Source organism: Momordica charantia, assembly GCF_013281855.1.
Source record: "Momordica charantia cultivar OHB3-1 chromosome 11 unlocalized genomic scaffold, Mcharantia_2.0 BLBB01000011.1, whole genome shotgun sequence".
Classification (NCBI taxonomy): domain Eukaryota; kingdom Viridiplantae; phylum Streptophyta; class Magnoliopsida; order Cucurbitales; family Cucurbitaceae; genus Momordica; species Momordica charantia.
In genome coordinates this window covers 2,723,471-2,737,530 of record NW_028275159.1, presented here as the reverse complement: position 1 = coordinate 2,737,530, position 14,060 = coordinate 2,723,471, and the positions used below count along the sequence as shown (strand labels likewise).

General features: G+C 35.0%; 2 protein-coding genes and 1 long non-coding RNA gene across 3 annotated transcripts; all 3 read right to left on the bottom strand.

Moving 5' to 3' along the window:
- Positions 1 to 468: 468 nt before the first annotated feature.
- LOC111009948 (nuclease) lies at positions 469 to 2,881 on the bottom strand. The gene has a single exon (XM_022283187.2). The coding sequence runs from the start codon at positions 2,622 to 2,624 to the stop codon at positions 1,137 to 1,139; it is 1,488 nt and encodes a 495-aa protein (XP_022138879.1). The 5' UTR covers positions 2,625 to 2,881; the 3' UTR covers positions 469 to 1,136.
- Positions 2,882 to 7,262: 4,381 nt separating this feature from the next.
- Positions 7,263 to 7,911, bottom strand: LOC148208016 (uncharacterized). Its single transcript, XR_015788999.1, has 2 exons — positions 7,735 to 7,911; positions 7,263 to 7,560 (listed from the first exon to the last, which is right to left on the bottom strand). It is a non-coding gene; the product is annotated as an uncharacterized LOC148208016 (long non-coding RNA).
- A 32-nt stretch (positions 7,912 to 7,943) lies between these two features.
- LOC111008976 (Cyclophilin-like peptidyl-prolyl cis-trans isomerase family protein) lies at positions 7,944 to 13,133 on the bottom strand. Its single transcript, XM_022281870.2, has 10 exons — positions 12,745 to 13,133; positions 11,925 to 12,103; positions 11,750 to 11,848; positions 11,488 to 11,594; positions 11,240 to 11,381; positions 10,843 to 11,065; positions 10,128 to 10,167; positions 9,341 to 9,536; positions 8,505 to 8,648; positions 7,944 to 8,219 (listed from the first exon to the last, which is right to left on the bottom strand). Exons 1-10 carry the CDS (start codon positions 12,962 to 12,964, stop codon positions 8,079 to 8,081), a joined length of 1,491 nt encoding a protein of 496 aa, XP_022137562.1. The 5' UTR covers positions 12,965 to 13,133; the 3' UTR covers positions 7,944 to 8,078.
- Positions 13,134 to 14,060: the final 927 nt, after the last annotated feature.

The window sequence follows — 14,060 nt, the reverse complement described above, 5'->3', positions numbered from 1 at the left end:
ATTTTTTAAAAAAGTTTTAAAGTGTTTTTTTGTTACTGCATTTTATTTATTGTTTATGTTTATAAATTAATTTTAATACATAATAGATTTCAATTTAATTAATATATACTTCCTTCAAAGAAACCATTACTAATGAAACTGAAGGCAATATTTAAACCGACAAGAGTCAAATAAGTTTTTAATAACAAAAATTTCAATTTATAAAAACAGACAACTTGTATCGTGCTAAATGGGCCTGAAACCTATTGGGAATACATTGAGGTCATAGGTTCAGCTTTATAATCGAGTTCATAAATCTTCATAATATTAGATTATTAAGGTGCAGATAATTATTTCCTTCTTAATTTTCTGTTTATAAAAATTATGCTTATTTTTAACAATTTCATTAGTAAAGTTTTCAAATCTCATAGAAAACATATTTGAATTCTTAGTAAATTTTAGAAATAAAAACAAAATTTAAAAAATGTCTATAAAAATGCCAACTTATTAAAATAATAAGTTCCTCGTTTAAATAGAGGAAGAGTACAACTGTTGATCAAGCAATTACACGGTTACATTTAATTTCAATAAAAGGAGGAAAACGAACACATGAAAATAAGCTTAGAAAACTAAAATGAAATAATTATGAATCGGGGCTTGATGTTACAAATTTCAAATGAAGAATAATTCTCCAACTTTTCCATTTTGAATTATACCAAATCTTAACTATATGCTTCTATACACGTGTTGGGGCTTGGGATGCCGATTAATGCCAAGTCTCCATATCTTTATAATCAATCAAAGCTGTTCTATCTAAACCATTGACTATGATGAAAAACCTTAAATGGTGCAGGTACAAGCGCATTTAAAAGAAAAGAAAAAAAAATTGAAAAAGAGAAGAAAGTTTGAAAGAATTGAACATTTCATTTAAAATCATTTGTGTCATGTTTGATAATAATCAGTATATGATCCTAAACTACAAATTTTTCTGTGTGAGTTCAATTTCATAACAAGAACTTATGAAAAAATAATTTAGGCCCCCCCAAAAGAGAAAAGAAGAAGGAGAAGAAGGAGAATAAGGGGAACCCACTTCAGACCAAAACTTGTGAAACAAACACATACCCTAAAAAAAGAATCTGGGTTTCTTACTTGCTTTACTATAGAAATGCAGTGCCTGCAAGTCCATGGTGCAGCAGATTATGAGCAATGGCATCTCTAGCTTTCATGGAGGTCACCGATCTGAGAGCAACTTCTGGAGCCATTTCATCATCTTGAAGCTCTGTGGATAGTTCTCTGTCAATTTCTTCGTTATTCAGTTCACAAATGTTGTGTAGAACACAGCAAGCTCCGAGCACCACCGGCAGGTCCTGAAGCTTCACCTCCGTCCGCTTCTGCAGGCAGCGCCACCGCCCTTTCAGCCGCGCAAAGGCATCTTTAGCAACCTTCTGAATCTCCCCAATCTTCTCGTTGAAGGCGTGCTGAGTCCAAGTGAGATGCTGCTGCGTGTATGGAACCAGAACCCAGTCCAACAATGGATAACTCGAGCCCCCGACGATCCACACCCCCTTCAATAACCCCCCGTTTGCTCTCTGGAACAGAGCCGATTTCTCCAGAACTTGATCGTCCGGCATTGATCCCGGCCATCCGATACAGACATCGGTGAAGACGCCTCTCGGATCGACGACGCCTTGGACTGTGATTGAATACGATGTCTTCTGATTTCTCTCTGTGTGGCGCTTGTTGAAATACGCTGCGACGCTGATTTTGGGGGCGATGATCGGAATGTGTGTGGTGTACATTGAGCCGACGACGTTGGGGATTCCGGAGATGGATTCGTATTCTTCTTTGATTCTTCTTAGGGTTTCTTCTTCTGGCCATTGGAGGTGCTTCGGCATTAGTACTGTTCTTATGGCGGTGCAGACCTCGAGAACCAGTTTATGGCAGGTGGAAATACCTAATCCGAATTTCTTGGAGACGACTCGGAGGGGATCGCCGGTGGCCAATCTCCAGAGGCAAACGGCGACTCTTTGCCGGACGGGAATCGCGGTTCGAAGCGTGGTGTCCTCTTTGGCTATGGCGGAATTAAGCTCCTCGCAAATCATATCGAAAGTTGCCCTCCCCATCCTGAATTGCTTCTTGAATTCCTCGTCGGGGTAATCCGGACTGTTACATTCGTCCCACCACGCTTTTGACCTATCTTTCACCCACAGTCTCCGGTGGTGCCCACCGCTCCCGCTCCCGCCGCCGCCATCGCCGCCGCGTTTGGCTGATTTATCGCTCTCGATCTTCTGCAATCCATCGGAGGCGGCAGCAACCGCGACAGAGTCCGCTGCCAATCGCGATTTCTTCCGCTTCATCCGGTCCGATTCCTCGACTTCCGAATAGTAATCCTGAACTTCGGAGTAGAAATCGACCATGGCCTTGGTCTTCTTCCGGTGATTCACCTCCAGAGAAAGCTTGTCCTCCATGGAAGCCCTGTCATGTTCTTCCTGCTCACACTTCTCCTGCTCATCCAACAGCAACAGAGAAGTAACCAAGCCCTTCAAAACCTTGCCTGGACCATTTTCCCCCATTGAATCGTCGTCTTCATCGGCTTCCTCCTGCCTATTCCTCTTCCCGGCGCTTCCGTTGGCGGAATCATTCATTGGGAAGAACAGAACCGAACAAAATCTTTATACAGCTGAAAAAGTAGTAGAAAATTGAATCGATGGGTGGGTGAGAGGAGAGAAATTCGGAGGAAAGAAGATTGTGGACGGAGAAATAAGAATTGTGGAGAGGGTTCTTCTTCGTTCTTCCTTCTCAAGTTTATGATTACAGGTTTGACCTCCAATGTGAACACACAGATTACACAACACAAAACCACAACGCTTTTGAAAATTGAAATACAATAAAATACAATACAATATATAATTATAATTGTAGCCTCATGGGTTTATATATTATTTTACTCTCCCTATTTTTTTTTTTAATCTTGATTGTATTCAACATATATTTTATATATAATGAAAGTTTTCAATATAAATTTACGGCTACATTTTAATAGATTTCGTGAATGACGATGGTAAATTGTCATTATAAGAAATTATATAAAAATAAAAATAGATAGACGAAAATATTAATTTTTTAAAGAGGCGATGTTTTGAAAGTAGATAGGTATTAAAAGGTTGTTATATATAAATTTTATATATTTATATATGTGTATGGAAAAAATAAAAAAAAAATGGGGTAAGAAGGTGAATCGTTATCGTATGGCGGACACCACATGATTGATGTGTGGTGGTCGGTGCGGACACAACATTGGTTATTCCAATCTCAATTTATAATCCAAAATTCAACTTTATTGTTTTATTATTATTATTATTATTAATATATAGATATTATTATTGTTGTTGTTTGTTGTGACGATCGAGTAAAATGCACATTGGTTTTTTCTCCTGATGTAAAATATACTTTTTATTTTGCTCCATAATGAATTTTAGATTAGTGGTATTGGATGAGTTATGGTATTTAAGTAATAAAAAAAATAACTAGTTGTTATTTTTAAAGTATTTCTTAATATAGTTTTAAGTGAAATATAAAATTTAAATACCAAAATGGAGAAAGTATAGTTTAAAGATAAAGTTCACATGAAATTTTTCGAATTTAGTTTAGCAATAATTGACATCTATCTCTAATGAATAAGTCATAAATTCGAGTCTCTATTCCTATTTTTATATTTCTATAAGTTCAATACGACACTCCACTAACTAAATTCATTAAAATGATTTTTAAAAAGTATAAGAATTGATAAATAAATCTTAAAATTATAGAGACAACTAAAATAAAAATTTTAATCTAAAATAATATTTAAACCAATAATTTTATAATGTACAAAAGTCAAGTAAAATACGTTGGGAATGGGACTATTTTCTTTGGTTTTCTTGTATTTTTATAAATTGCCTAATTTCTAAACGGATTATCTTTTTTTTCCCCCCTTAAATACAGCTCATCCTTAAAATCAATTTACCAAAAAAAGATAATATTCATCTCAGAAAGTCAATTGGGTTCTCTTTATTTTATTTCTTTTCCATCGAATTTTATTTATTATTTTTTTTGTCTAAAAGTAGCATTTGAAATGAACCCCGAAGCGTGGGCCCCAAGACTAGAAAGATACTAATTTCACGAAAACATGCCAAATATAGGAAAATAAAATTTTGAAAAAGTAAACTAAATAAATGAATAAAATATTCATTAATTAGAAAAATAAAATAATAAAAAAACTTTTAAAGTGTGAACGCGAAATGGGAGAATATCGTTTGTTTACTGCTTCTATTGAGGGCGGTCGTTGGTGCGAGGCGGTGACTTGGGATTGGGAACACGCGGTTTTGGAATTTCCCCTTTATTTAAAAAATTATTTTAATTATTTCTTTTTCCAATATTGAATGCTTTTTAGACTAATTTCAAGAACTTGGTATTTTTTTATTTAATTTATTGATTTATTTATGAGTCAAAGTCTTCTTACATGAACTAAACTTCTATCCAACTTTAATTTTTTAATTGCGAGACTCGTTTGAACCTGTTTTAATACTTTGTATTAATGTAGATCTCACTCCCTCATTAATCTTGTATTATTTAATGTTAATAATAATAATAATAATAATACTTTAATATAAAATAGTTAGAGAGAATAGGAGGTTGGTGGGTCGTGACTTGTTTAATGTTTGATAGCTGAAGAACGATATAGTAGTTGAATTTTTATGGAATTTTGAGAAAAAATTATTTTCCTTTTTTGTTTGTATCAAATCATTAAATTTATTAGCGTTGACATTTTTTATGGAATGTTTACTATAAAGTCCATCGCCTATGTATTGTAGCTCTAGGCTCGTCTATTTTTTTTTAGAAGATTCAATTCAACTATTTAGTATGGGCCAGTACTATTCTAATCTTCGAAAAGAAGCTCGTCGATCACTTACCGTATGGATAAGAGTTAAACTCTTAGGTTTAGTTAAAAAGATTAGGAGCACGACAAAAAACACTTCATCATGTACAAGATATTAATTTGAAAAAGAAAAAAAAAAGATCAGACAGATTTTTGCTCTTTGACACATGTGAATGAATTTTCTTGTGATGTAAACGTGAGATATTAATAACCATCAATTAATCCGATGAGAACGATGACTCTGGTTCTACTATATTTGGTTTACCAAAAAAACTAGTAATATATTAGATATTGAGTAGAATTTAAACTCATTTCTTCTCAAAAGGATATTTTTATACTATTCAATTCCCGATGAATTGATATTTCTAGCTCATATATGGTTATTCGTGATATTTTGGTACGAAACAACTCTTCATTTCTATAACATGAAATTTCAAGTTATTGTGAATTAAAAAAATTGAAAAGATGTTTAAAAAGTCTCAATCTTATCGTATTTATTGCTCTACGTGCGACTCTTACCACATACGACTCACACAAAGACTCTTAAAATCCATCCCGAGTCTTTTTTTCCACTTCTCTTCTCTAACTCTCGATCAAACTTGCATTCAGCAAACACTATTAAATGTGGGGTCTTTCATTTGCCTATGGTATATATTTGTATGGCTTCGTTCAGATGCATATATTAGAGTAATAGAATTACATGTAAATACTTTGGGTGTAGGGGCCTAAATCCTATTTTTTTCGTCCTTTGCATATGCATAAATTAGATTACTAGAATTACACGTAAATATAAATATATAAAGCATTTTTTAAAAAGTATAGTAATTCTCTCAAAGCTGAACATGCTTTAGTTTTGTGTGTTTATTTTTCTTTTTCTGTTTTTAGACCAAAAAAAAAAAGTGAAGACAAATTGACCGAGAAAAATTAGAAAATAGGATTACCTTCTTGCTCCAATGTTAGGCAAAATTTTATGGGTTGGTCCTCTAATATAAATATAATTTAATTTGTTAAAGTATTTATCATCAAAATACACACATTTTCAGTGAATTATGCTTTTGAGTTAAAGACTATTTTTTTTTTCCTTTTCCGCAAAATGACACCAACGGAATGATTTAATGCAATTTTTCTTTTTCTGATGTGTCATCTCATCAGAAAAAGAAAAGAAAGAAAAAAAAAAAGTCAATTTGTCATTAAGTACCGTAGCGTGTTGGCAAACTAATGTGGCTATTATTTCAATGAATTTTAATACATGAAATAATTTTATCAGAAAAAAAAAAAGAAAAATTCTAGATTTTGTGGTCTCATCATCAATTATATGTAAACTCCTTTGCATTATTATTTTTCTTTTTGGCAAAATATACACAATAATATCAAATTTTCTAGATAACTTTTACTTTAGTCTTATTTTTCTTTCCGTGATACTATTTAAAAAGGGTTCATCGTAAATATGTCAGATATTATTTGACACATCAAATTCAATCAATACATCTTCAAAATTCGACTCACCCTCAACAAAATCAAAATATTATGGGTTGTCATTCAAACATCTAAATATGTTTAAAAAATAATAATTTAAGGAGACAAATTTTCTGTTGACGGAAATTTTCCTTGATAAATATTTGTTAAGGAATTAATTGAAAATATACAATAAAGGTAAAATTTGAAAAATGTGGTCAAATTGGAAATTATTTGACATTATTTTCTCATCTCTCTAGTTTCTCTCTCTAGAACTCTGCAAATGGGAAGACTATATGACGGCTGTGTGGGCCATGGTGAGCATCGGAGATTGAGCCATCAAATTCAAACTTCTACGCTACCTTTTGACTATTAGGAGGTCGTGTGTCACGCTCCTCTGATTAAAGCTTTTAAAAATAAAGTGAAGAGGGAAACAAAACAACCAGCAAATTCATTGCATTTTTCTTCTCTTTTTTTTTTTTTTTTTTTTTTTTCCTTAAATCTCTCCAACTTAGAAAACACAAAATCAGAGTAAAGCAAACGGTGATTCTGGTGGAAATGTTGATATTTAAACATTAAAGAGGTACTTCAGAAGATTGAAAAATGTGTTCCACATGGTAAAAGTGACTTATATAAATTGTTTTTCTAAAGAAAAGATTTACAAGAACAAAATCCCACAGTTGTACATTGAAAACTTGCTTTCATTTGCATTATTTGAAACCTTTAAACATTTCTTCAAAGTCTAAATGCAAAGTTACCTGTGAAAAATGAGAAAATCCTTTCCAAGCAGTATCTCAAAAAACCCATTTCACAAGAGACCCAAAAACCCACCAAAAACCTAAATTTCCAATACCCAAACAGTAACAAATAAACTGATAAATTTAAGCACTGTAAAGAACAGGTCCATGACTTAGTCAAGGAATGTAATAATATATAGAGTTAGGCTAAATCCATTTCCTTTCCCGCTGAACCAATTGAAATGAAACCAAGTTTGAATAAACAAGAAAACAACTCGTTCAAAAATTTCCCAAGTTCATCAAAACGAGTAAATTTCCATTTCCTGACAGGATGGTCGGCCGATGATCTCTGCGCGTCTGACGGCGGAACCGGGTCTCCGAAGAAAATGCATTGTTGAAGACTTTTCCAGTCTGAATGTGCGGTACAGCACGCAGAATATTGATGCTTGAAAAGCTCCCCCCTGAATAAAACTGCCAACAAAAGGAAATTGGATTATTTCTGCCCAAAGAATTTGTAGTTCTCAGCTCAATTATGTTTGAACTTCTAGAAGTATTTAAGGTTTTTGCAAAGAAGCTTCGAGGATATCCCTGCAATTTGTATCAAACAAATACAAATCTCAAGCTCAAGCCGTTGGAAATATTTACATTTGATAAGTGGGGGTAGCCTTCTCCTCTATCTCGATCAAGTCTTGACTGAATTAGAAGAAAGTTACAAATTTGATTAGTAGACAGATGAAGGATACAGTGAGGTGAGTAGGGAGAGTCGTATACTGTTTCTCTTTCCAGATTCAGAAACTTGCGTGTCTTAGACAATTGGCTGTCAATAATGAACCTGAATCAATATCCAACGTCTCCGTGGGAACAGAGAAGTGTAGTTTTGAAGCTTTTGGTCTGGTTCAGTAGTCAAAAATGGAGCCAGCCAAGTCAATCTGGCATTTATGGGTAACCCACAAGTCATGAACCCATGTCCTGAGTCCTGATTGGGTGAGTCAAGTAAGGGATTTGCCTGCCCATTCTCGTTCGCGTCGTTTTTGTTTGGCTTGCATTTTGTTAAATTTCTCTTTTCCCTTCTCCAGGAGAGGGTCGTGCACAACATAGTCATTTGGATCCTCATTACGAGACATGCGGTCCTGCATGATCCAAGGATTAAGCCTCAACAATAAGTAACGGATATTGGATAAGGATTTCAGTCCAAAGTTTTCCCATTTGCAACAAAACAAACAACAATTAAAACTACAGAACCAGAGACGAGATTTATGACTGGATGGACATAATGACTTTATAGTAGACAACTATAAACATAACACGTCATATTCATATTCTCCTCTCATAGGGCAATATTATGCAATTATTTTCATTCCATTCGAAGTGCTCCTTTAAAACTTCTAAGCGGGTTGAAATTCACGATCACTTACCTTGCCAGGTTCTGGTGTGAATTTTAACCCAACAGATCTCCAGTCTGACATGTCATCATCATTGCCACCCCCAGAAGATTCAGCACTGGAGATTACTGGTTTTTCAGACCTGGCTTTCATAAAATTCGCAAGTTTTGCCAGAACCTAAAAGTAACAAAAACAAAGAAGAAAGAGTAAAATACTTAACTTGCTAGTTGCTATAAAGACTGAAGATGTAGAAAAGCGTGAATATGCATGCATGAAAAAGATGCAAAACGAAAGTTTCCCGTCTAATAGATCTTAAAGTCATTCCCAAATAAGGCTTCATAACCACAACCCAACAATGAGAAAGGAGAAATGGAAAGCTTTAAGATCTAAGCTTATCAGCCATAGCCTAATAAAGTTACGATTTATAATATGAAAATTCAAATATCCTTTCCTTTTCCTGGTGGCTTTGTACCATAAGCCTAACAACAAAACAATAATATTGGAAGTTTTGTCTGGATTTGTTATAACGAGAAAATTCAAGTTCTAATCAATCATTATTATTACTATTTAATAAGAAGCGAGCCTGCAAAAAATAGGGGCAAACAAAAGCAAAAGCTAACATTACAAGTTTTAGTAAATTATCATATTCAGATAAGAAGATAAAGGATAATGTTTTGTTCAAACAACTGACACGTCAAAGCAAACTAGGTGCAGTGTGACTAAAAATTATCAGGATTCACAATTATTTAGTGTTCAAGTGAAAAGTTCATGATCTCATAGCAACATTATTTCAAACAAAATGTGATTTCCTTTGTCAAATAAAAAACGATGGAATAAAAACAACTAAGTATGGCAGATGAACAACATACTTCATCTTCATGTCCTTGACGTCTCCTGTTCTTTAATTTTTTCAGCTGTCTTCCTCTTTCAGCTTCACCCAATAACTGCAAGTCTGAGTCAGCATTAGCCATTCGTTCAGCTCTTGCTTCAGATCCAATTCCCTTTTTCTTCAAAGATAACTTCTCAATCTTTGGTTGCTCACGATTAATGCTCTCAGCATTGGACCTGTTAAAAGACAATGGCAATGTCAATAACTGCGGATCCAGATGATTAAATTTAGTTCAAATCATACTTCGACCTGTGACCCCTAAAGAAGTATACCTTCTTTAACTTGCAGAAGAAATAATGAAATTCATGAAATGAAGATCATAATTAAGCTCTGATCACTCTGTATAATATAACATCAATTATCAAGGTCTAATACTTAAATTGTTTACAAGTAAAGATTGCAGTTGTAGCATCTATGTGGGAAAAAAATGCCCATAGTACTTGGTTTCACAAAATAATATTTTTAAGAGGTAGTACTAATAGTCTCCAGATCAAGCACAGCAGAGCTTAATCAGTCCAGGCCCATCTCCCAACAGAATGAGAGAACTCGAAGGCCTTATTCAACAAAGCTCAATGGTATTAACTACATCAGCTACAAACTAAAACCCATGCCTTCTATTGCAACTTAAGTAGGAAACAAGTGTTCGTGCATGGAATAAAAATTGTGAAGGCATGGAGATACGAAAATTCCCCTTGACCAACTCCAACAGAATTAAATAAAGTAAAGAACAAACTATTGGAGTAAACATGAATTCAAATTATATTTACCTTTGAGTAGATCCTTTATCATTCTTTGACACAGAAGGTCCTGCACATCAGATTTAGAGCTTCAAGTTACTTTCACTTGAATAATTCTTATTCTAAGCAGCGAGGTATCAAAGCCCTAAACTTGTATTCTACAGAAAATATTCGCTAAGGAAAGGTACATGATAACAAAGTTTTAATCAAAATAACTTTGCACGGCTCTGTAAGAACACCATCTTGCAAACCTACTGTTTCATAAAATATTTTCATTATGGTGATGTGAATATGAGTCCCTGGCTATCCACTTTCTCCTAGTTTATTAACAATATGGATCTAGAAATCCTCCGTGTTATTCCATTTCTCATCCAATGCTGACTGTAATCAACAAGCAGGGAAAAATTATCAGCTACCTAAGAAAGGAGGCACCCTATGAAAATTAGATCTTTGATTTCGGGATTGCTAATATAACTTCGAGAAATGCCTCCCCCTTCCTCCTCTGGAAGCTACTTAGTGTAATTTTTTGCCATACATATCAATATGTTAAATTAAAATTTGGACGCACATGAAATTAAATTGTTCGAAAAATAATAACAGAAACATCATACAAATGTGCAACAGGCTAAAAGATCATTATTCTATTTTGAAAGCAATGAATTCCATAAAGTATAAAGAATGTATAAGAAACAGAATCTATAGATTCAAAAAAGGTGAAGCAAAGTATAAAGAATGATTAGGTCACCATTTTTCGATTTGTTGTGAGATGGTTCATCTCCCAACTCTGTTCTTTTCCTCAATATCTGTTGCCTCATGCGTGCATCAAAGTTAGCTTCATTATCGTCGCTATCACTGTATTGATTAGAAATTTCAGCATCTGGATTTCTATGAGACTCTTGTTTCTTTGATGCTAAAGCTTCTCTAACAGATAGTTGCAAATCCCTTATTCGTTTACTCTCGGACGAGTTCTGCACTCAAAAAGTTCATCATATTCTGTCAGAAACCAAGAAATATATTTTATATATGCCACAAATGTTCACAACTAAGATGTCTTTTTCTATGAGAGTTCACAACCAAGTTTTTTTTATCAGAGTTCACAACTAAGTTAATTGAAAGTTGTTATTTTATGTCGTTTTAATTACCAATTCACTGCCTGGAATCTCATCCTTTAGTAGACGTGGGTCATCCAACACGTCATGACTACTCCTAATTTTTTTCTTCACAGCTGCCAGTTCTTTCTCGTCTTCTTCAGCTTCTTCTCCAAATGATAGTAAATTTAGTTTCCTACATTATGCAAACATAACAGCGACACACAAATCAGGGGTGACCACAACATGTATACAATAGCCCAGCATTCCAAAAGAGAATTTCAAAATGTATAAACTCTTACTTCACAGCTTTCTTCTTTGTGTCCTTGTTGTCAGAATCAACAGTAGATGGGACAACAGACCTTGCAGGTGCTCTAGGAACAATATCGTCAAATGGGTTCCATAAAACCTTAAAATAATAAATTTTCAGAAGAAAGCTAGGTCCTTAAAGATTCATTAGACATAATAGAAGCTTGTAACATTAGAGAAACATGAAAGTAGCATCAAAAGTAAAAACTACTGCAAAACTGCAACCTAGTTCAAAAATAAATCATCTAATCCTACCTCAACTGATTTTATCTTGGGTGGATCCACAGGGCGATCATCCTTGTCAGTTTCAAAGTCACCCAAACTTGCTAGGTTATATATAGAGTCCCCAGTGACCTACAACAACAAATGAACTCCAGCATCACAATAGTAATCAATATCAAAATGGTTGTACAATAAGAATCATTCTTACCTTTCCAAAAATTGTGTGCTTCTTGTCAAGATCATCACATCGATCTAAGGTTATAAAAAACTGACTTCCATTTGAATGTGGTGACCCAGCATTTGCACATGCTACTAGGCCCCTATGCTTGAATCTAAGACGTGAGTGAAATTCATCCGGGAAAACACCCCCATATATACTTTCACCACCTGAATGCAAATGCAGAATGATGGCAATAAGAAAAACAATGATACATAAACATGAATTCTCCTACATAGTAGAACTCTAGTTATACGGTACAATTAGAAGTACCCAAAACAAACTTTCTAGTAAGCAATATTACACTGACGAGCATTAATAAATCATAAATATTCGACATCCAAGATCAGATTCTGAGTCGGAATGGAAATTTGGACATCAACGCGTTACTCTTTGGCTTGCGTTCCCTGTGTATCCCTCTTTTCCTCACACCCTCCCTCAGACAATGGAATAATTCTGCGCATGACACCTTCCTGTCTACACCGTAGCAATATAGTCTAGTGTGCTTAAACAACTTCTCCTTCTACTACTCTATAGAAGTGTTCGTGAGCACCATGGACACACCTTCCTACAGCGGCTGAGGAGAGCATAATCAGTGACTACGTGCCGGAAAGTAACAAAACATTCCCGATATCATATGAGCAACATCAAATTTTCTATTTCTCTTCAACTACAAAAGAGACCGAGACAAAATTACCTAGTTGACTATAAATTCACTGTGATTTCCTATCACTTCGAGTTGGATGCAAAGCCGTACAAACCCTAGAACCAATCCGTTCAATGAGATGGAAGTAAGAGAGCGGGAACGGACCTGTGCCGCTGCCGGTAGGATCGCCGGCCTGAACAATGAAGTCCTTGATGATCCGGTGAAAGATGGTGTTATCGTAGTAGCCTTCGAGACAGAGCTGGACGAAATTTCTGACGGCTTTTGGAGCTTCCTTAGGCCAGAGCTCGATGTCGAGCGGCCCACACGTCGTATTCAACACGACCTTCCCTCTCGTCGGCGGCTCCAATACATAAACAGTCGACATTTGCACTCAATTTTCAGAACTCTCCCGCCGCTGCAACACCTTCAGCTTCGTCGAATTGTTCTTCGGGGAAGGCGGCGGAGGAAGGAGAAAGTCCGAAGGTTGTTTTTTTCCCCTTGAGATTTCAAGTAAACGACGTCGTTGTGATTTACAAATTGGTCAGCGCATTTTCCATTTGTATTTCGTGATATGTATATATAAATAGATTCTCGAGTTCGGGTTACCCGACCCGATTACTAACCCTGTTAATGTTGTAGGCTGTAGAAGTAAGGGTTCGCCTTTTACACTCCTTTTAAAATATTGGGTGTGCTTAATTTCTCCTTGCAATAGAGACTTTCTTTTTTAAAATAACTTGGAAGCGCATTGTTCCTTGATGAGAAGAGACAATTGAGCGTTTCCCAAACATCTCGTGTTGTTTCGCATTCAAGCATTTGAGAGAGGATATCTTCAGTGATGGATCCAAGAATCCATGATGTAATTAGTTTGTCCTGGCGCTTCTAGTTTAGAAATTCTGGATTTCGAGTTAGGACAGACGACGATTCTTCTGTGGTTTGAACAAATTCCGGTGGAATTGTTACCTCTGGATCAATGAATCTTTCTAATCCATGTCCTTGCAAAGCAGTCAGTACTTGCATCCTCCATAGTAAGTAATTTTCATCAGTTAATTTCACCGTAGAAATTTTGTTTCCAGGATTGATGGTTGGATTATTCAAAGTTGCGTTGCTCAGTCCTGATTCCTGCTCTGTCGAAGAGAGGGCCATTGAGAATTAACAGTCGTTAGACTTTTAGTTGCTCTGATACCATATTAAGTTTTGCATTACAAAGAGTTTAATGATCACAAAACGAAATGATTCTTTCCCCCTTCTCATTTAGTGATCAAAGATAGCTATTTATAGTAGCTATTGAATACATGAATAAGTTACATTTAGTTCAACCACCATACTTTCAATGTAACTAATACAACCAGAATATAACCACCTATACACTTTTCTAATGTGCTCTCTTAACAATCTGTGCTCACCTCAAGTCCACATCCACGTCTAGAAGACATCGATAATTTTTCGTATTAAATTCATCAAAAGGTCCCAACTCGAGACTT